This window comes from Hermetia illucens, chromosome 1, assembly GCF_905115235.1.
Source record: "Hermetia illucens chromosome 1, iHerIll2.2.curated.20191125, whole genome shotgun sequence".
In the NCBI taxonomy this organism is placed as follows: domain Eukaryota; kingdom Metazoa; phylum Arthropoda; class Insecta; order Diptera; family Stratiomyidae; genus Hermetia; species Hermetia illucens.
Window position 1 is genome coordinate 107,220,992 of NC_051849.1, and position 22,259 is coordinate 107,243,250.

The window sequence follows — 22,259 nt, forward strand, 5'->3', positions numbered from 1 at the left end:
ATTAAATCACTAAAAAAAAGCCAAAAAGGAAAACTAAAACGTCCCTTTATATGATGATGACGTCATATACATTAGGGTACAATAAATTTACCTAAAAGGCGAAACTTTGATCTTCTATAACTTTGTTAATAACAGTTGGATTGTCTTCAAGAATTAGAATTATGTATTATATTATTGCCTATGGTGTTGTCAAATTTCGTGTTACCGGGATGAACTTAAGGGGGGTATTCCGGTAAATTTCTGAAACATTTTCGCATGTATGGGGAGCACCATCTATTCATCGACTTTAATGCCACCTATGATAGCATAGCCGGGGTAAAATTGTACACGGCCATGAGAGAATTCGGTGTCCCGACGAAATTGATAAGACTGACTAGGTGGACCCTGACCAATGTGCGAGGCCAGATAAAAACAGCAGGATCACTTTCAAGACTATTCGACATGAACAACGGTCTACGACAAGGGAATGATCTATCATGCGTCCTCTTTAACCTGGCCCTCGAGAAAGTGATCCGTTATACTGAGGTAAATGCAAGAGGTACGATCCTCTTTAAGTCCACCCAACTACTGGCCTATGCTGACAATATCGACATCATGGGGAGAACCGCCCCAGACGTACAAACTGCCTTCATCCAGATCGAGCAAGCGGCGCGTGATCTTGGGCTGCACATCAATGAAGGCAAACCAAAATATATGGTGGCAACGTCAGCACCGAAAACCTACCAACCAACAACATCAAATCGCATCATAATTATCAACGCAAATCGCGTTGATAATTTCTCCTATCTAGGGTTGAAAGTGACAACCGATAACAGCTATGATGATGAAATCCGCGCACAGTTGTTGTCAGCCAACAGAGCCTATTTCAGCGTACAAAAATTGTTCCGCTCGAAACGTCCAAAGCTCTTACTGTACAAGACAATGATCTTGCCAGTCCTCATGCATTTCTCGCAGACTTGGGTTCTTTGCAAGAAGAATTGCGAACTCTTGGCCGCGTTCGAGAGAAGAATCCTCCGAAGAATGTTTGGCCCCTACATGAGAATGGACCATTCCGTAGCCTACATAACGACGAAATCTATGAGCGATACCATGACCGTCAGGTTGTGGTTAAAATCCGGCTCAACAGGTTACGGTGGGTAGGTCACTTAATCCGTATGGATGAGGATGATCCAGCCCGGAAAGTCTACAAGGGCAATATCTATGTTAGAAAAAGAAGACCCTGCCTGAGATGGAACAACGCCAGACAGCTTTTAGGAATATCGAATTGGTGGATCTCGGTGCAAAACGCAGATGTCCGGAGTTCCTTATTAAGGCAGGCCTAGACCGGATACCGGCTGTTGCGCCGTTGATGATGATGATGATGGGGAGCCCCCCTTCAAACCTGACACTCACTGCATATAAAGAGGCACACGGACCACATGTTCTCACTAAATTTCGTGAAAATCAGTTCAGGCGTTTCCGAGTAAATTGGCTGTGACAAACTGACAGACAGGCAGACATTGAAGCAATTTTAATAGGGTTTTGTTTCACACAATTTTAATTAATTCAATTAATTTAATCGCTAAAAACACCAGAAGAACACACTTAGATCTTAGGATAAATTTAAGGGAGCTTTTCAATAAACAAATTTAGTTGTTTGTACGTATTGTATTTAGAGACTTAGATTAGATATACCAGCATAGTTCATGGTTTTCTTTAAATTTTTCGACTAAGCACTTTTTGAAAATGAGTTCACTTGAAATTTGTACTTTTTAGCCTCTAACTAACAGTTAAAGGTAATTTATTAAGCAGTGCAAAACTCACTAATTACATATACATGTATACACACGCCTGTATGAATATTGAATCTGAGTTTCATAGTGTCTCTGCTGCTCGTAAAAAATTATTATACTAAGAAGTTTATGAATAAATTTTGAACCTCTGACGCTACCGAATCTTCAACAAAGCCTCGAATAAGAACCATTTTCATGGGTACGACCTTTGACTGTTGAAAACCGTTTACAATTGGTTTATGGCATGCATGTACGCATCCAGACAGCGATATATGATAGAAACCCCTTAGAATGCTAGTCTTCTCCAACTTGAGCGAAAATATCGGCATTATAGGCTGCATATTCAGGTTTTGCGGCATTTTACTTTTGGCTGAGGAAAGCCTGATCCTAGGAGACACAAATCTGGGGTCGGGCTTTTGTTGACGGCTATTGCAAGGTCCATGCTCATGACGTAGGAACTGGTTCCCAGACATCTGATGATGTCTTCACTGCTAGATTCCGGCCCAGGTAAATGAGCATCAGTATTGTGCAGTGATTCAAATGCCAAGGTTGGATTTGATAATATTTTTCTCGAAAGTCTATGTTCGGTAGTAACCATAACAACAACGGCGAATAGTTTGTACATTTCAATGATCGAATGCAGAGCTTGTCACAAAATCAGTTGCAGGAACTGTCCAAGTAACAACGACCACACTAACGTACACTATCCTTGCAGCTTCGCTATTTCTACTTATTCATGAATCCTGGGAATCTTACATCTTTCCCAGTGAGTCGAAGAAAGGAGTTAAGATTCCAAGGAAGAGCACATATGCGCTCCTTAATATTAGATTAATTATCAAGAACGCATTAGAAGACGTCCCGAACGCTTTCGTTGATAGAAAGCAGACTGGTTTCTGGTCCCGATATTATTGCACCGAGCATATTATCACCATTGGGATCGTTGCCGATTTGTATATAAAGTTTACGGCCTCGTTTCACTTACTTTTCATCGATTTCAAGAAGCCTTTCGACAACCCAATACGGAGTGTATTTGGAATCCTAATATGATAGCCCAAAATGTCACGTGCTGCATCGAGGTATATTATAGTAAGAGTTTGAAGCCACAAGCGGCATTGTTGCATTCTGTATACTGATGTATGCTATCTTGTGTGAAGGGCATGGAGAGATTGAATGGACGTGTCCTATTTTCCCAAATACTTCGACTAAGCTGAAGAGATCTTCTTGTTACCTTACCAAGTCATGGACCTTAATTATATAGCTCTCGAAGAAGGCAAACAGAGTCGGACTGAAGATAAACCTTAACAAAACGCCATTTGCAATAATGGGTTTGTTTCTGTGAGCGGCGACAACAACTTCGCATGACCCATTAACAACCCATTGGTTGGCGGGTATACAAAGTAACGGTTTGTAATGATAAGAGTGGTAATAGGAGATCAGGTCGATCATCCTTAGTGGCCGATAACGACCTAGAGGGCAGAGCTATCCCAAAAATCTAAACAAATTGGCTAAATTGACCGTGAAGGTCCGCCCACAAAGATTGAAGCTCTATCAAAGTGCTCGGTCGACACGTTCTTGCACGTGCGTGGGTACGCACCGGATTTTAAATTCGATTTTACAAGGAATTTCGCGACGGCCTATCGATGAACAAACAGAACGCGAGCTAAATTGGAAAATAGAAGAACAAAAAAAAAACCGGCTCGACCGCGCGCGTGGAGCCGTAAGTCTCCGGACCCGAGTGCCGCGATCAAGGAGGGGAAGATCCACGACGGATCACCGTCTCAATTGCTGTCTCTTCCGCCTCAGATCTTGTACGAGGCACGGCCTCTGAGGTTCCCGCCCTTCCTCGACATCCTCCGGCCAGTTATTCGATTAGAGGATGTTCCTTTTATAGGATTTCTGCGGGAGTAAGGAGGAACTAAGGGGAGGAAATCCTCAAACTACTTCAGATTATGCAATCATTATTGTACTTGTTCAGCTTCAATACATATTAAGACCAAAATTATTACAAAAAAAAATTAAAATAAAAATAACTAAAATGTAACACTTATAAGAAAAGAATAAAAATAAATAAAAATCATAAAATAAAAACTATAAAAAAAAATAGAAGAAGAAAAGAAAATAAACGAATAACTTACTCTGATGTCACTCCGAGCTCGGATTGATGCTTCTAGTATCTATACTTTCTTTTTTCTCTTTTTCAATTCAATATATTAATAATAACAAAACTATTATATATAGTCCTTAGAGAAAAATTAACGTTAATTCACTTTCTATCTTGTAATTCAGTACTTCACTTTCAGGTGTTTGTGATGGTTTATATACAGCGCGGGAATTCCGACACTTTACTTATGCCGCTAAATATTAATTTCACTTATTTGATATTTCGATTATTGGTCTTTTCCATTGTTTTTCCACTTTTCTTTTTGCTCTCAATCACTGGGCATTTATCATTTATTAACGACTGAACGATTCGACCACGATTTTAACTTATCCACGCGTTAGAGTTTAGCACGAAATGGTGTTAGATTTCTTAATTAAACTCTTTTCTTTTGCTCGCGAAAGTCTTCACCTTCTCGGATCAATGATCCTCTTTTCTTCCCCAAGATTTTCCAAATTCACTTTTAGTTCCTCTTTCTCTATTTTCACGCAAAAGCAACCCAAAAACCCATCTCCTCTTTCAACATCGAATCCAGTTCCCCCTTTTTCTTCTCGTCTCCTTTCCTTCTACGTCCCAGCGGCACCTTCCTTCTCCACGTCAACCAGACCAACTTCTCCAAGACAAAGCCTCACTCTCGTTCCTCTTTTTCTTCTCGTCTCCTTTCCTTCTACGTCCTAGCGGCACCTTCCTTCTCCACGTCAACCAGCCCAACTTCTCCTAGACAAAGCCTCACTCCCGTTCTTCCACACTCACCCAGCAACATTCCTGTGCTCTGCTCGTGCACCGCTTCTATTCCCGCTACATAGCCTTTCTCATTCGGCAATGTTGCGGCAACATGCGCAAGCGCCTGCGGATGCGGCAAATCATTCGCCCCCTGTCAAGATCAATTCGCTCGAATGCATGGAATAATGTGCAATCTGCGGCGAATATTAAGGCAATTGCACACTATTAAATGCATTGTTTAAGCAAATTAATTAAGAAAGAGCCGAATGAAATTCCGCTCCCGTCGCGCAGCCGCGGTCACTACAGGTTGGACCAATCAATGCCGCTGGTGCATAACGTTTCATCGAAATCCGTGGATTGTATATATAGATGTCCATCTTCTGCTTTGTTTTTTGGCACGCCCTGCGGAATTCTTCACAAGTGAATTTTTAACTTCGTTATGAAAGCCATCAATTTCACCTATGCTGGCCTCCAGTAATGACTCATTTGATAAATGAACCAATTTGATGGCAAAATTGAAATCCCTCCAATTCAATTTTTAAATAACACACAGAGAAAAGTACTCAATATGGTGTTACTTTCACAAGTGCTGAGCTATGGTTATGAAATTTGACAAGAATGGCTGTGAAAGATGGGTCCAACCTAACAAAAAAAAACAGAACTTAAATCGAGTCGGTAGGTTGTCGAGCACGGGAACTTTTTAATCAAGCTAGTATTTAATTAAATGAAATCTATAATTTTTATTTAATGTTCGTTATCAGTCGGTTCATTACCGATCATAAACGATTTAAATAAAAACCAATCAACGTTTCTGTCTTTGCTTTGCGGCTACCGATACCGTAACAGCCCACCTTGATAAGTTACCTTCAGATCGCATGTCGGCATCTACGTATAATATGATAATAATCATTGGCGCATCTGGATCTGTTGTGTCTTGAATCACTTCATTCAAGACCTTAATCGTACACTACAAGAAACAAGTCGGAATACCGGAAGCTCGCGCTTCTGGTATAAAGGTTTTGTGTTCATCTTATGTAAGAAATTTCAACGCACATTTTTCTATCCGTATATAGCTACAAACCCAACATATTGCTTCATATTTTTCCAAACTACGAGACATACGTACATATTACAGCCATAGATATTACGCTCACCCTAAACAAACAAACTGCCTATATCCGAATAATGTACACATACTTATATGTACGTATATAAATTGATCGTACCCATATTTCCGATTTACTTCTTATATCTATCTGAATAGGCACTACCCACAAAGTTCATTAGCACGCATATACTATATACCTACGTACACAGTTGTTATTCATATACAAATGACTAAAAAACTAGAACAAAATAATTCTTTGGGACCCCATTCATAAGAACTCATTTGGTTGTGGTATTGACGAATTGATATGTGATGATGACGTCATGCAGTTTAAGTAATCCAATTACTTTTTATTTTAATAATCCGTTAAGTAATTAACACCACTTCTCATTTCAACAATCCTTATAAATATTTAAGATATTTTTAAATTAACAATTCATATGTTGTTTTCATTAATGTACACTTAACATTCTTTTTAATTCAACGAACTCAAAAAGACTTCTCTGCTCAATTCCCAACTTGATATCTCTTTTAAGTCCAACCGAATAATTAAATTTTAGTGACAGGTCTCAAAAAAACAAAATTACTCATCGCACACTTTTCTGAGATCTTCCACTCCATTGGCGTGCTACGCAAAGTGGATAGATCCGCACCATCTATTCGCTCGCACTCGCAACATTCGAAATAAATTTCGAATGCTGCGAATCCTGCCGCGCCACATCACTCCGCCCCCAGATGAAACCTAGGGGTTTCAGCGACTGATCCCCGAACTTCGTTCGCCGTTAATCCACAAAGCGGACACGACGTTGCTTCGGGGCGCACGCGGGTTTCAGCCTGGACAAAGAGACCGCCCTCTTGTGACCACCGATCTCGAGCTGGAAGAAATGTTCTCCCCGCTCGAGAACGCGGTACGGGCCCTCATATGGAGGTTGCAGCGGCTTCCGGACGGCATCCGTCCTGATCAGCACGTGCGTGCAAGTGTCCAGCTCCTTGGGCGAACAGGCAGGTATGGACGAGTGTCGAGTGGGTGGTGGCGCTTTGATGCGTCGGAGATTGTCTCTCAGCAGACGCACCAACCCCGACTCCGTGAGACCCGATCTCTTGTCGAAGACCGGATCGCTTGGGAGTCTCGGGTTCTCCCCGTAAACCAGCTCCGCGGGGCTGGCAGCAAACTCCTCTCGGCGAGTTGTTCGAAGGCCGAGTAGGACGAGAGGCAAGACTTGCGTCCAGGACGGGTCGTCGCGTGCCATAATGGCGGCTTTCAGCGTCCGGTGCCAACGTTCCAACATCCCATTGGATTGTGGGTGGTATGCCGTAGTCCGCTGGCGTTTAAAACCAAGGAGTTTGCCTAACTCGGAGAAAAGGGTGGACTCAAATTGCATTCCCTGGTCAGTGATGACCACTGCAGGGACGCCAAAGCGAGGTATCCACTCTCGACAGAGGGCTTCAGCACATGATTGCGCCGTGATGTCTTTCAGAGGTATTGCCTCAGGCCACCGCGTGAACCTGTCGATGATTGTGAGGCAATACTTATAACCGTGCGAGTCTCGCAAAGGCCCTATTATGTCGAGGTGTATAGTGTGGAAACGCTTGGTAGTGCGGGGGAATGAGCCCACTTCTTTCCTAACATGCCTGGAGACCTTACATTTTTGGCATGCGATGCACTCTCTGGCCCAGGAATTAATATCCTTGTTCATGGAGGGCCAGAAGTATTTTCCGGTGACTAACCGGTTTGTTGTCCTGATGCCGGGGTGCGCCAAGTCGTGAACTGCGTGGAACACTTCCTTGCGAAATGTGGCCGGAATGTATGGCCGAGGTCCCTTTTCCGAGTCTTCGCAGCAGAGCGAGAGGCTTGAGCCGAAGATGGGCAACTCCCGAAATTTGTATTTGGGGTTGGACTTGAGGCTCTGAAGTGCTGCGTCATCCACTTGCGCCTTGGCAATAGCCGAGAAATCGAGTGAGGCGGGGATGTTAACTTCGGAGACACGAGACAAAGCGTCAGCAACAATGTTGTCCTTCCCGGACACGTGCTGGATGTCCGACGTAAACTGGCTTATGAAGCTCAGGTGTCGAAGCTGACGAGGGGACGCTTTGTCGGGCTTCTGTTTCAAAGCGAACGTGAGAGGCTTATGGTCCGTGAACACTGTGAACGGCCTGCCTTCTAGGGAGAAACGGAAGTATTTGATGGACAGGTATGCGGCGAGCAGTTCGCGATCGTAGGTGCTGTAGTTCCGTTGAGCGGGATTCAACTGCTTCGAGAAGAAGCTCAACGGCTGCCAAACTTGGTCCACCTTTTGGTGAAGGGCAGCACCTACTGCGTTGTCAGAGGCATCAACAAAAACGGCTAGGGGTGCATCTTGCAGAGGGAATGCCAAGAGCGTAGCGTCAGCCAGTTGTTGACGAGATTTGTCAAACGCGCAGATAGCCTCTTCAGACCACACGATCTCTCGTGTGTCCTTAGTTTTGGGGCCAGACAAGTACGCGTTCAAAATGGACTGGAGATGGGCGGCCTTGGGCAGGAAACGACGGTAAAAGTTCAGCATGCCCAAGAACCTCCTCAACTCCCTCACTGTCTTTGGACGCGGGAAGCTTGATATCGCTTGCACCTTGTCTGGGTCGGGCTGTATTCCTTCAGGGGAAATGAAATGGCCGAGGAATCTCACCTGCTGTTGAAGGAATTTGCATTTCTCAACGTTTAGGACTAAACCGGCCTCAAGGAGACGTTGAAAAATGCACTCGAGATGGGCTAAGTGCTCAGACTCAGTGGAAGAAGCGACCAAAACATCATCCAAATATACGAAACAGAATTCGAGGTTTCGCAGGACTGAGTGAATGAACCTTTGAAAGGTTTGCGCCGCGTTGCACAATCCGAAAGTCATCCGGGTGAACTCGAAGAGTCCAAAGGGTGTGCATATTGCCGTCTTTGGAATGTCTTCAGGAGCTACTGGAATTTGGTGATAAGCCTTGGTTAAGTCCAAGGTCGAAAAGATGCGGCAATTCGCGAGGTGATGCGCAAAGTCGTGGATGAGTGGAATTGGATATCGGTCAGGAACAGTCTGTGCATTTAGTCTTCTGTAATCCCCACATGGGCGCCATTCGCCGTTTGGCTTAGGGACCATATGCAGTGGGGAAGACCAACAGCTGTTTGAGGGCCTGCAGATACCCTGTTGAACGAGTTGTTCAAACTCTTTCCGTGCAATTGCCAGTTTCTGAGATGGTAGAGGACGCACCTTCGAGAAGATCGGGGAACCAGTAGTGATAATGTGGTGCTGCACATTGTGCTTCACTGGTTTGGAGAGACTACAGTTGGTAGTAATCTGGCTGAACTTTTGGAGAAGTGCCCGAACACGAGAGTCGGTAATGTCTTCTAAAAGAACGGAAAGATTATTGCCTGGGTGAGATACCATATGTCCCGACGAATTAAGGTTGGTCGTGGAATCTATAAGAGACTTGTTTTGCAAGTCCACCAGCAATCCATAGTGACACAGGAAGTCTGCGCCTAGTATGGGGAAGCTGACATCCGCCAGGATGAAACGCCACGAAAACGTCCTACGCAAGCCAAGACTCACGTCCACTTGCCTATACCCGTACGTGTTTATGCGGGAGGAATTTGCTGCGGCAAGTTTGAGCGGTTGAGGGAAAAGTTGATGATGCTGGGGTACGGGAAGGACCGAAACCTCCGCACCCGTGTCGACGAGGTAGTTGAACTGGTGGTTGTGCGTTAGGAAGTTCCGGGGTCACCAATTAAGTAATCCAATTACTTTTTATTTTAATAATCCGTTAAGTAATTAACACCACTTCTCATTTCAACAATCCTTATAAATATTTAAGATATTTTTAAATTAACAATTCATATGTTGTTTTCATTAATGTACACTTAACATTCTTTTTAATTCAACGAACTCAAAAAGACTTCTCTGCTCAATTCCCAACTTGATATCTCTTTTAAGTCCAACCGAATAATTAAATTTTAGTGACAGGTCTCAAAAAAACAAAATTACTCATCGCACACTTTTCTGAGATCTTCCACTCCATTGGCGTGCTACGCAAAGTGGATAGATCCGCACCATCTATTCGCTCGCACTCGCAACATTCGAAATAAATTTCGAATGCTGCGAATCCTGCCGCGCCACACAGTCATGCATGAAGAGTGCCCGAAATTCACAAAAAATGGTAAAGTTTTACCCCCTATAACTTTGTCAATAGTAGTTGGATTTCCTTCAAACTTGACTAGCTTGTGCACTATGTTCTTTATTATATGCGTGCCAAATTTTGTACTTCTGGGATGAATATAAGGGGGGTTGCCGGGTAAATTTCTAAAATGTGGAAATATACTATTATTAACTTTATTTGTGCAAATATCGGAACCGGATATATTTTGAGGCCTAGATTTCGTAGAGATGCACTATTGAGATTTTTTTCAGATTTTGCGGTTGGATAGGTTCTGAGAACGAGACCTGTTACACTTTTTGGGGGTCATAATTTGAGCCCTCACTCCCCTATGTTTCACCCAATATCAAATATTGAACCAGTTTCGAAAAGTACTAATTGAGACCTTTCATTTGATACCCCACATGGCCACATTTTATGAAAAAAAATTTTGCACCCTCCTTTCACATGTATGGAGAGCCCCCCCTTAAACTTAAGACAAAATGGCGTCAGTTGCTGCATGTGAAGGGAACGGCAGATTACATACTCCTACCAATTTTCGTGACAATCGGTTCAGCCGTTTCCGAATAAATCGGGTGTGACAGACAGACAGACAGACAGACAGACAGACGGACAGACAGACATCGAATCGATTCTAATAAGGTTTTGTTTCACACAATACCTTAAAAACCAGCGTTACGCTCGCCTATGATTATTACCCTAATTTGACTAAGGTACTGATTCACAGCCTGAAGAACCCCTCTGGAACCTCGTAAACAGTCCTCTCTAACCTATCAGTACCTCACATTACCCTTACCTAAATGGCAGAGGTCGGAAACGAAGCCTTGGCATGACGCTAATCTTAATAGACCGCGTGAGTGTTGTATTATCTGGATAGGATGTGTAGCAGCTGAATCAGTAGCTCACCTCACTTAAACCGCAAATCTCTAAGTCACTGGAAATCTCACTCTCTCTGGAAAGGATTAACATGTCTAAGATCCTTAAAATATTCATTCTAAAATCTAGTCATTTTCAAACCTGGATAAAAGTATCGCATCATATATAAGGAAATATCGAAATTTGTAATTTTGTGTCGCCGCCCACTGCGCAATATTTAATGCAACAAGACCCAGTCACTTTTTTTCGTGCCACTTGAAACAACTGGAAACGGGAGTGAAACCTTTTCAAAATAATTTTTTTTCCCATTGCAGGTCATCAAACCTAAAAGATGTGCACGATCATTTGGAAAATTTTGTGACAAAGACCAAGATGAGCGGTTGTCCAAATCCGAATGGGTGCGGTGTTTGTCAAAGGATGGTGTCAGTCGTAAGTACCAGTTGTTTATTCCCTCTGTCTAGGACGAGAAACAAGCATTAATCACCTGCCAACTAAGCATTGTGAATACCTTTTGGTTTTTGGGCAACTTTTTACCATATCCTCACAAAATGTTTTCCAATTAACTCTATTAATGTTACTATCTCTTAACTGACTGAAATGTGTTGTTCGTCGACCCGATTACATTCCAGTAATATCCTTAAAATTTAAGTTGTACATATGATTAATACCGGCAACAAACTGGTTGCAAAAGAACAAAACCCAACTCCTTGTCTGCGGAAGGTGAACCCACTTTCGATGCCGCATCCCCTGTTGTTCATCAAGTCATTTGCTCTTACATTTTTAATAAAATATTTTATTCACTATCTAACCACCATCCGGTTTCGGTCATTCTTTCTTCCTTTTTTGTTGGACGAACACATTTGCTACAGGTGCTCCTCCTAGCTTTGCTGGTGCTAATAAAGGTGACGGACACAAAAATGGTGTTTCTTCGCCACATAATAATTGGCTAAGTATGAATCACGGACTTGTCGCCGAAGATTTCGACGGCGAGGAAGATGATGGCAGTGATCAGCATTCAGATGATTACGAGGATGAATACGACGAAGACCTTCCGGATGAAGGTTCTCGAATCGGAATATTAGGGTCTGGACGCCACTCGAATCAGCCAGTCACACAATACCCACCGCATTGTATGTATACGAATGTTTGCTCATTGTTTATTATACAATATAATCATAAAAGACAGAGGCTGCTGAACCAATTTCATGTTTTTTGCATTTGGACCCCAAAATTAAACCAAAATTCTAACCTAAAATTAAAATGAATAATAATTGGTGACTAATTTATTGCCTCATGTACTGGAATTTTATTTGAGTAGCCAAAATTCTTCTTATTTCAGAGACGAATAAAATTTCAGGCATGCAAAGTTTTTAACAAATTGGGCTTAAGTTCATTCGGCCATAACGATTGGTTTCAAAATTTCCTTTAGCATAATTTGCCATTTCTCCATAGACCTTCGCAAGTTTTTGAATGATTGATGGATTTTGTTTATTTAGTATTGCGAACAAATGTTACCTCGGATCCGAATCAAATGCAATCGAAAAGCGAAAGTGAATCTGACTGCTTGGCTGACCGCGCGACAGCTTTGGACGAACAACAAGTAAGTAAATAAGACCCAGTACATTTGTTTTGCTCCCGTACCACCCACATGCATATGTATATCTGCGTTTAGTATCTCAGACTGCCAACTTTATTATGATACTAAGATATATATATAAAATACCAACCATTCAAACAATAAGGGAAAATTTGATATTCTATAACTTCATTAGCAATAGTCGGATTTCCTCTAAAATTTCCACTACTGTACCCTATATTTAGTGCTTCTGTGAAGTTAAAACAGTTTCTCTGGTAAATTTCTAAAATAGCGTTATATACTATTATTGGCCTTATTTGAGCATATTTTGAGATTGTAACATTTTTCAGACTTTATAATAACGAACCTTACTTCACTTTAGGGTGTGTACGTTTTGAATCCTCACTTCCCTATATTCCACCTGATATCGGAAATCAGAGCAATTTCGAACCATACCCCAGATAACCATATCTTCAAAAAATCTCCCTTTCGCATTCGTGCTTTCACTTTATTTCTAATGTCTGTCCACCCAATGTTTTGCTTCTTGGTAATTTTTTTGTAGTAATTGTGTTTACATACTTATACTCTTGGCGTTCCAAATATGGACGTAAATCAAATATACTACTACCTAAACAGAAACGACAGTTACTAACTCTAGTGAAAGAAATTTGCTCACATCTTGTCTTATCCTGTCATCAAATTTTTCCAAGTTTTTGCGATATAACTAAAAATTTCTAATGTTGTTCTTGATTGTCTTTTTGGTTTTTGAAGGTGTTCTTGGTTTCGATGGTTACAGTTCTTCAGATTATTCCTGAAGATATCGGTTGATAATTCTTGAAAGGGTAAACCGTCTTTGATACCTTCTCTCGTATATCGTCTTAGTACCTTCGAAGTCAGCTTGAAATTGATCAGCAAGTAAGGTGATCAATTTCGAGGCAACCTCGTAATGACCACCTGGAACAGTATTGTTTTTCTAAAGACTTGTAATAAGTACCGCTTCTGTATTTTCGTCCATGAGGCCCAGTTTGTCCAGTTCCTGACACACGCAAAAGACCCATTGTCTTTTAATGTTACAGAACAGAATGCCCAGTGGACCTCAACACCTACTTTGAGACTTGCTCAGACTGAGGTCCACCTTCGTCCAACCGCAATTATTTTCAACAAAAGTAATCAGGACTACTATATTATTTGTATGGCACGTTTTTTTTTGCTCATTACAACTTTGTAGGCAGTGACCCAGAGGTTTCTATTAACTTTGATTTACCATATGGTTTTCTGAAGGATGTCCGGGTTCCGGGTTATTGGACCTTTAGCAAGATCTCATCACTTGGAAACAAGACGATCTTAATGTCGAGATTTCCTGCTTTCGTCAAGTGGTACAGCACTGAAGAAGGAAAGAAGTTCCTGCCCTATGCAAACCTTAACAAAAATGCTGGGGAATAGCTACATACGTTTAATTGCTTCATTTTTGTTTAGTCGCTAAAGACGCCGCAGAGATATATTTCAACATTTTCTTTTAGGCTGCAGTCTCTAACGACGAATATCAAACTATTCAGTACATACTTCCTCATATTATGCTATTGCTGCAATTGGATGAGCGTAGCAGCTATAGCCTGTCTTCCATATGTCCGGACGTACCCATCCTCCAAGTTGCGTTATCAAAATTTCGATAGAGTTCGCATATCAACGCCACGTCAACAGTCGAATCTGAAATGATACATGGGAGCAGCTCCTCAGCTGCAGAGCTGAGATTATTGTCTAAATTTTATTGATACACAGCGATCTCCCCTCGTACTGAGCTAAAGTTTAGGAGTATACTCAAGTATTCTTTGCTTGACATAATAAGCTGCCAAAAATGGATAGAAATTGGCGGGCTAACAACCTGCAAATTTCAAATCTTATTCTGTGATTGGTTTCTCAAATATGCACTCATTTCTGGAAAACAGTATTGAGAGTCCCCAGACGCTCACTTTCTAGAATTTGATTGATAATTCCGACACTACGCACTAGATATTTTCGGTATAACCCAAATGATATGGTGGGACCCTCTAGAGTACACCTTTTCCTGCGGCTCCCTGATAATGATAGCTCCTCCAAGACACGCGCTAGTGACGTGGTCCAGATTAAGAAGCATAGCCACTATATAATGCTAAGCTCGAACAGAGATTTTCGATATTTGGGGGGGGAGGGGGGATTATGCCTTCACGGCAGGTACTCACTTTAAACCCCCAGGACTTTCATTGCGTTGGCCAGGGAAACGGAAGCTAGCGTGAATAATGCAGTTGGCCGTAGGTCTTCTGAAAGTCTCGTTAAGAGCGTTAACACTAGGCTTCTAATACACAATGAAACAGCACTTTACCGCGATTCGAAATTGTGTAGCATCTAATGTTCCACTAATTGTATATAGATTGATCCCTCAATCTTGAAAGTGTTGTTTTTACCTACGCCATCGTTCCATCTCAGGCAGTCTTCTTTTTCTACCATAGATATTGCCGTTATAGACTTTCCGTGCTGGATCGTCCTCATCCATGCGGATTAAGTGACCCGGCCGCGTGTTTAGCCGGATTTGATCTACAACCAGACGGTCGTGGTATCTCTCATAGATTTCGTCGTTATGTAGGTTACGGAATCCATCGTTAACATACTTAGGAACCAAAAATTCTTCGGAGGATTCGTTTCTCAAACGCTGCCAGGACTTCGCAATTTTTCTTGCTAAGAACCTAGGTCTCAGAGGAATACATGAATACTGGCAAGATCACAGTCTTGTACTGTAAGAGCTTTGATCCCATCGTGAGACGTTTGAGCGAAACAATTTTTGTAAGCTGAAATAGGCTCTATTGTCTATATTGGCCCTCTTATATGTTCTAATATCGATCGATCAACACGTAGTCAATTTGGTTGAAAGTGGTCCCATCTGGAGAGGCCCTCATTTGTTTGCGGACCGCTTTCCACGCAAACCAAATACTTCCGTTATTATTTATATTTTTATGTAAGCTATGGGAGCCAACGTATCGCCTGAATACAGGCTTCGTCCCTACATGACTGTTCTCTCCAAGTATGATTTTCATATCATACTTGGGACAGGCTTCGAAGGTCCGTTCAACTGCCTCGTAGAAGGTATCCTTCTTCGACTCTACAGTCTCCTCTGTAAGGGCATGAACGTTTATGAGGCTTATATTTCTAAATTTGCCTCGCAAGCGCAGAGTGCATAGCCTTTCCGCTTATATTTTCAAAGCCGATAACAGCAGGTTTCATTTTTTGGCTGACTAAAAAACCTACTCCGAGCACATGGTTTATTAGATGGCCGTTATAATATAAGATATGGTATAGTGCGGGAAATCGAATCCCTGTCCCTGTGCCTTATATTGGGATAGGGTATTGGCTAGCTGCTCAGCCGCACTCGGTCTATACAGGCAGCGCACGTTCCGTGGGAAAATGCGCAAATCCTTATTCCGTTGTCGTTGTCGGGTTCGTCGTTTAAGGGGGTCATCCCGTGTGAAGGCCGTTTTTTTTGCCTTTTTTTGGAAAATTATTTTGAAGGACTGGATAAATATAGAAACGTGATTTTTTCACCATATGTTTATTGATATCTCTAGTATATGTGATTTAATTGAGCTTGATTTTGTAGCTAATTTTCGGAATAGGTGTTAATTTATGCACCCATCTCCAAAAAAAGGTGTTTTTCTGCTGCCACGCTGGAGGGCGCTGTGTTCATCTGGGGAAAAGAAACTAAACGGCATTTTAATGTGGACAATATTCCACGGTCCGCAAACTAGGGTAATTGGAAAATATTAAAAGGTAAATTTTTGGTGGGCTTTTAAACGTAATTTTTTGGATTTTGGTGTTTTTTTTTTGGCTTTTTTTATGAATAAAACAAAACTACCTGTCCGATTGCAATTATCCTAGTTTGCGGACCGTAGAAATATGTACTAAAGAAGCCGTGAAAATTTCAAAGAATTTGGTTGGATAGATTTTGAGCTATGGTTGAGTTTCGAGAAAAACGCATTTGAAAATTTATATGTGATTATCAACAGTAAAATTTTAGCCCACCATTAATCTGCTATACCTGGTCCATAGAGAGCACCCTCTGTTTCTTCAAAAAAGTCTTGTAAGGTCGATTGTTGCTCTCTGGTGTCAATTGTGGCTCTTTTAGCGAGGTCAGTCGAATCGGTCGTTCGGATCCGCCAAATTCGCGCTTCATTACGGCGGTCGGCATAAACCTGACATATGTGACCAACTTGACATCCCCATTGTCACTAGGATTTTGAGAATGCCATTAGAATCCTTCATTGAAATTAATTACAGCCAGAAAAGTGGCTATTTCTACGACCTTGGCCCCAGAATGAAGGTGTTTAGGAGCGAAAAGTCTAGGTCAATGCATTTAACGACTCATTGTTATTCTGGGTCTCTGCTCCTAAACATCTGTTCAAGAGATCATCTCGTGACAAATCTTCATAGATTGGATTGATGACTGTTTGAACTCCTTCAGTCAAAGGTGCCTTCTCGTAGTGAAAACTATCCAGTTCTCCTTCAGCATCCACTTTGCGCCGTTTGCACCAACTGTCCTCGCCTGCTGGACAATTTTGATGCTGAGGATTTTCGTCTGTAGAACATTTATGGAAGAAAGTTTCCCAAATTTCTTGCTTTATTCCTTCTATCGAATTTGCGTGTCGACGAATAGCTAGCCCAGAAAATGTAGTGAGGTCCTTATCAGTAAGTTTTCCAGCCCCTTTTCTAACAATGCCTTTGTAATTCTTCTTTGCATTTCTAAGCCGCGTTCCCATTCTTTTCTCGACATGTCTTACGTATTCCTTTTTTACTACTACGTATATTTTATTATTTGCAGAAATTTGCAGAAATACCGGAGAAAACTGAAGCAAAATCCAATATACAATATACAAAACTTGTCGCAATTGGAACATCCATGTTCATGCTTGCTAAAAGTTTCTTTGCTGATGTTGATTTCCTTCCTTTTTCTTCTCTGATAACTATCGATTCCCAGGAAAATACCTCGTTTTTTAGTGCGAGCATGACGTTGAACGTTAAAGGGATCTCCCTTCGTACTATCCATTTAAAAAAATCACTGCACCCAAAAACAGCATAATACTTACAACAAAATATAACTGAGTATAACTTGTACGCCTTTCAGTGCTCACTCTAGATTGGATTATCCTTTTTATTCTAAACAGCAAATAAGTTTAGACGATTCATTGGTTTTTCATCTTTTTATATTTATACCTGTGTTCAAATTTATAAGGACTTAGGTAAAAAACTACCAGGTAAAAAAAGATTCGATGCTCTTTCGCATCGAGTACTCTAGCCGCGGCTGCAAACTCCTTACCTGTTTAACCCTGTAATTTCTGAAGGACTCGGAATATCGGAAAATCTCTTTGCCCACATATTCTCCACTATATATAGAGACAATTCATGCAACAAAAAAAATCGATTTCTCCAACCCGACACACGGGATGACCCCCTTAAAATTCTATCCTGTTCGAGCCTCTTTCTGTGGCTGTGTATCATCGGTTTTCCGTCTAGGGTTGTCAGCCTTATGCAACCCCCAATCTGCAACCCCGGCTAAGAACGGGACAAATTATACCAACTGGTTAGGTATAATTTGTCCCGTTTTTAGCCGGTTTTAATACGCTGCGCTATGAAACATAAGCGAATGGAATAATCTCAACCTATTTGTGCGTTTTTAAGGTTTTATGTCTGTCTGTTCGCCTGCGCCTAATGCTGAGTATCAAATGAAAAGATTAGCACTTTCCAAATCTGGTCTTAGTGTTACCGTTCGCTGGAAAAGCGTGAAGTACACAGTAGACACTACCCAACTCAAAAAAACTGAAAAAAGTCAGGAAGCTCTCCATATCGAATATCTACTCAAATTAAGTTCTTAAATGTGTATTACCATATTTTTGGGCAATCGACTAGCAACTCCCCTTAAGCTTATCCTAGAGTCATATAAATTTGCAGTAATATTGGGTATAGTATCAGCATGATATCCCTAGTTTGGTGAAAATAGTACTATTGTTGATAAAGTTACAGTAGTAGTAACTGTACTCAAAATACTAAATATCAATATCACACTAAACTGAGTTCTGCACTCAAATATTCTTAGACATGAAATACACAAAATCTTTCATATCGGAAGCATCGAGTTCCCGGGTTTCGACTTGTATAATAGATTCTACTCCTCCTAGTCGAAATTCCCTCCATTATTGTGCTCACCATAGTGAACTCCATCTTATAAATCATCGCCTTTTTCCATTGTCCTGAAAAGATTTCACTTTCTAGGGATTTCAAAAGTGAGCTCTTGTTATTCCTATACTAGTTGAACCCGGCAGATGTTTTGTCTATGTATATTTGCAGAAAGTGCGGATTTTCTTCAGATATTGGAAGAAGTGAATCAATCTGATGATACACTTATCTTTTCACCTTGAATGTGGGTATGAAATAAACACAGTTTACAATATTCGTAGCTTCAAACGATGTGATTTGAATGCATGCATTGTATTCCAAGCAGCACAAAAAGTGTTGGGATTCTTGAGTAGTTCATATGAATTAGAAGCGCCTCTGGCGGCTCAATCTGTGGTGGCAAATTGACTATGTCAGTGGAACAGCACATACAAATCGTGCATCTTCCTTTTCCAATGTTTCAGTAGCTTTTGAAATTAAAGCTCTGATTTCTCTTCAAGTAGGGACTCTGATTCGTTCTGTGTCAGCAGTCTGTCTCTTTCTTCAGATATTTCATACTGACTGATGTTGATATTTAGTTGATCTCCCAATGTTCGTTTTTTTTTGGACGACACTTTCTATAATTTCCAGAATTGAATGTCTTACCATTCGCAGTTTTGATTTCTCACAAAAGCTGGCTGAAAGGTGTATTGGAGCATCATTTACGGGGAAGTTAAAATATGAACCAAAATATTTTCCATGGTAAAATAAAGATGCATACCAATTTTCATGGTGATTGTTTGAGCGGTGTAGATGTTTATTCTTTGCAGCATCATCCGGTGGAAAGTAACAGCAACATATATAACGTAAAAACCTTCTCCATTAAAAACACATTTTAAAAATTTTGTGTAAAACAAAACTTGTCCGCTTGGTTGTCTGTGGCACGCAATTTTCTCAGAAACAGTGGAGGGAAGGTGGGAACTGTGAACCCCCACCAATGCAGTGAGTAACGTTCTATGTTGAGTTTAATAAGTAGATCACCATATATGCGTGCAGTGATATATATAATATAAAACATAATCCTACCAAGTTGGGTGGAGATCACACTGTTGCTTGTCATTTGTCTGTTCTGCGTAAATTGACTGCAATCTAATATTTCTAATGTCATTATCACGATAAAGTCAATGGTCTCGCACAATTTGTGCACATACATATATTACGTGCTAGGTGCAGATATATATATTATATTATATAAGAAATCCACTGGTTATAAGAACCGAATGTACGGAAGGTTACTTTTGATATCTCCTTCAGTCGCTACATCCCTTCCAGATCAGTTTCTTCTTTTTGATTTGTTACTGCGTAACTATGTTCTTCATCATTGAAACATAAGCGTTCTGGGAGGTAGAAACCTTTATTACTGTAATTATATTTCTATTAAAGAGAAATACTCACTTTAACTTCGGGGGATTCGTTGTTTCTTCCTTTCTCTTTTGTCTCTTTTTGTCTCTTTGCTTCAACTCATCCACCTTCTGTTGCCTTTTACGTTCTAAGAGATCCTTCTCCGCTTGTTGGGGGGTTTCCTGACTGCTCGCATGCTCTTTAACAAGTGGACCGCCTGCCGCTCCAAACGATTCCTGATCTCCCTACCGGCGGTTGCTGACCGGGCCTCTTGTCGAGCCTAACATTCCTCAAGTCGTGGCCGCTTAGTGACCGCAGGGACTGGGTCGCTGGCTTTGAGGACCTCCTTCAGCGCGTCTGGGCTGGTCGGGGTAACGGAGATAGTACGCAGAAGAAGAAAACAAATGATTGCGACTCCTATAGTCCGGGAGTCAAAACAGCCACTCCGATTTCCTAGTTGAGGTAAGTATTTGCCTTAGATAACAATTGGATATTCATCGCCTTCGAGAACAGTTTCCAGAATAAAAAGTCGTTTTTTAGGGTGGATAGCGTTTATTCCTAGCTATAAAACAATGTGCAATTAATTACAATGAAAATAAAATGGTAAAGAACGTTAATCACCTGTTAACTCAACCCAAGTCCACCTTAAATGCTCAGAAGCCGGCAAGGAGCCAGATAAACCAAACACTTCGGCGCTAGTACCGTATAGTGGCAGCTTCGTGATTTTTTTTTTCAGATTTTTCAGTTGAGTAGATTCTGAGAATGGGTCAGTGAAACAAATGACCACTGTTCAGCCCTCTCCCTACCCCATGTGCATTAAATGTCAAAACTGAGACAAGCTTGCTAATCGATATCATTTGATACTCCAGAATTTTATACCCCCTTTGTATGGAGATCATCATCATCATCATCATCATCAACGGCGCAACAACCGGTATCCGGTCTAGGCCTGCCTTAATAAGGAACTCCAGATATCCCGGTTTTGCGCCGAGGTCCACCAATTCGATATCCCTAAAAGCTGTCTGGCGTCCTGGCCCACGCCATCGCTCCATCTTAGGCAGGGTCTGCCTCGTCTTCTTTTCCTACCATAGATATTGCCCTTATAGACTTTCCGGGTGGGATCATCTTCATCCATACGGATTAAGTGACCCGCCCACCGTAACCTATTGAGCCGGATTTTATCCACAACCGGACGGTCATGGTATCGCTCATAGATTTCGTCATTGTGTAGGCTACGAAATCGTCCATCCTCATGTAGGGGGCCAAAAATTCTTCGGAGGATTCTTCTCTCGAACGCGGCCAAGAGTTCGCAATTTTTCTTGCTAAGAACCCAAGTTTCCGAGGAATACATGAGGACTGGCAAGATCATAGTCTTGTACAGTAAGAGCTTTGATCCTATGGTGAGACGTTTCGAGCGGAACAGTCTTTGTAAGCTGAAGTAGGCTCTGTTGGCTGACAACCACCGTGCGCGGATTTCATCATCGTAGTTGTTATCGGTTGTTATTTTCGACCCTAGATAGGAGAAATTGTCAACGGTCTCAAAGTTGTATTCCCCTATCCTTATTCTTGTTCGTGCTTGTGTTTGACCAGTGCGGTTTGATGTTGTTGGTTGATTCGTGTTCGGTGCTGACGTTGCCACCATGTATTTTGTCTTGCCTTCATTGATGTGCAGCCCAAGATCTCGCGCCGCCTGCTCGATCTGGATGAAGGCAGTTTGAACGTCTCGGGTGGTTCTTCCCATGATGTCGATATCGTCAGCATAGGTCAGTAGTTGGGTGAACTTGAAGAGGATCGTACCTCTTACATTCACCTCAGCATCACGGATCACCTTCTCGAGGGCCAGGTTAAAGAGGACGCATGATAGCGCATCCCCTTGTCGTAGACCGTTGTTGATGTCGAATGGTCTTGAGAGTGATCCTGCTGCTTTTATCTGGCCTCGCACATTGGTCAGGGTCAGCCTAGTCAGTCTTATTAATTTCGTCGGGATACCGAATTCTCCCATGGCCGTGTACAGTTTTGCCCTGGCTATGCTATCATAGGCGGCTTTAAAGTCGATGAAGAGATGGTGCAACTGTTGTCCATATTCCAACAGTTTTTCCATCGCCTGCCGCAGAGAGAAAATCTGATCTGTTGCTGATTTGCCTGGAGTGAAGCCTCTTTGGTATGGGCCAATGATATTCTGGGCGTATGGGGCTATCCGGCCTAGCAAGATAGTGGAGAATATCTTATAGATGGTACTCAGCAACGTGATACCTCTATAATTGCTGCACTGTGTGATATCTCCCTTTTTATGTATGAGAC

At 41.7% G+C, this 22,259-nt stretch overlaps 1 protein-coding gene across 1 annotated transcript in view; it reads left to right on the top strand.

Annotated features, from left to right (window-relative positions):
- The window catches only part of LOC119657786 (SPARC-related modular calcium-binding protein 1), a 195,563-nt gene that overhangs the window by 166,145 nt on the left and 7,159 nt on the right, over positions 1-22,259 (top strand). The window contains 3 exon segments of the mRNA XM_038064907.1: positions 11,122-11,236; positions 11,677-11,937; positions 12,304-12,407. Of these exon segments, the coding sequence (XP_037920835.1) occupies positions 11,122-11,236; positions 11,677-11,937; positions 12,304-12,407 (480 nt within the window).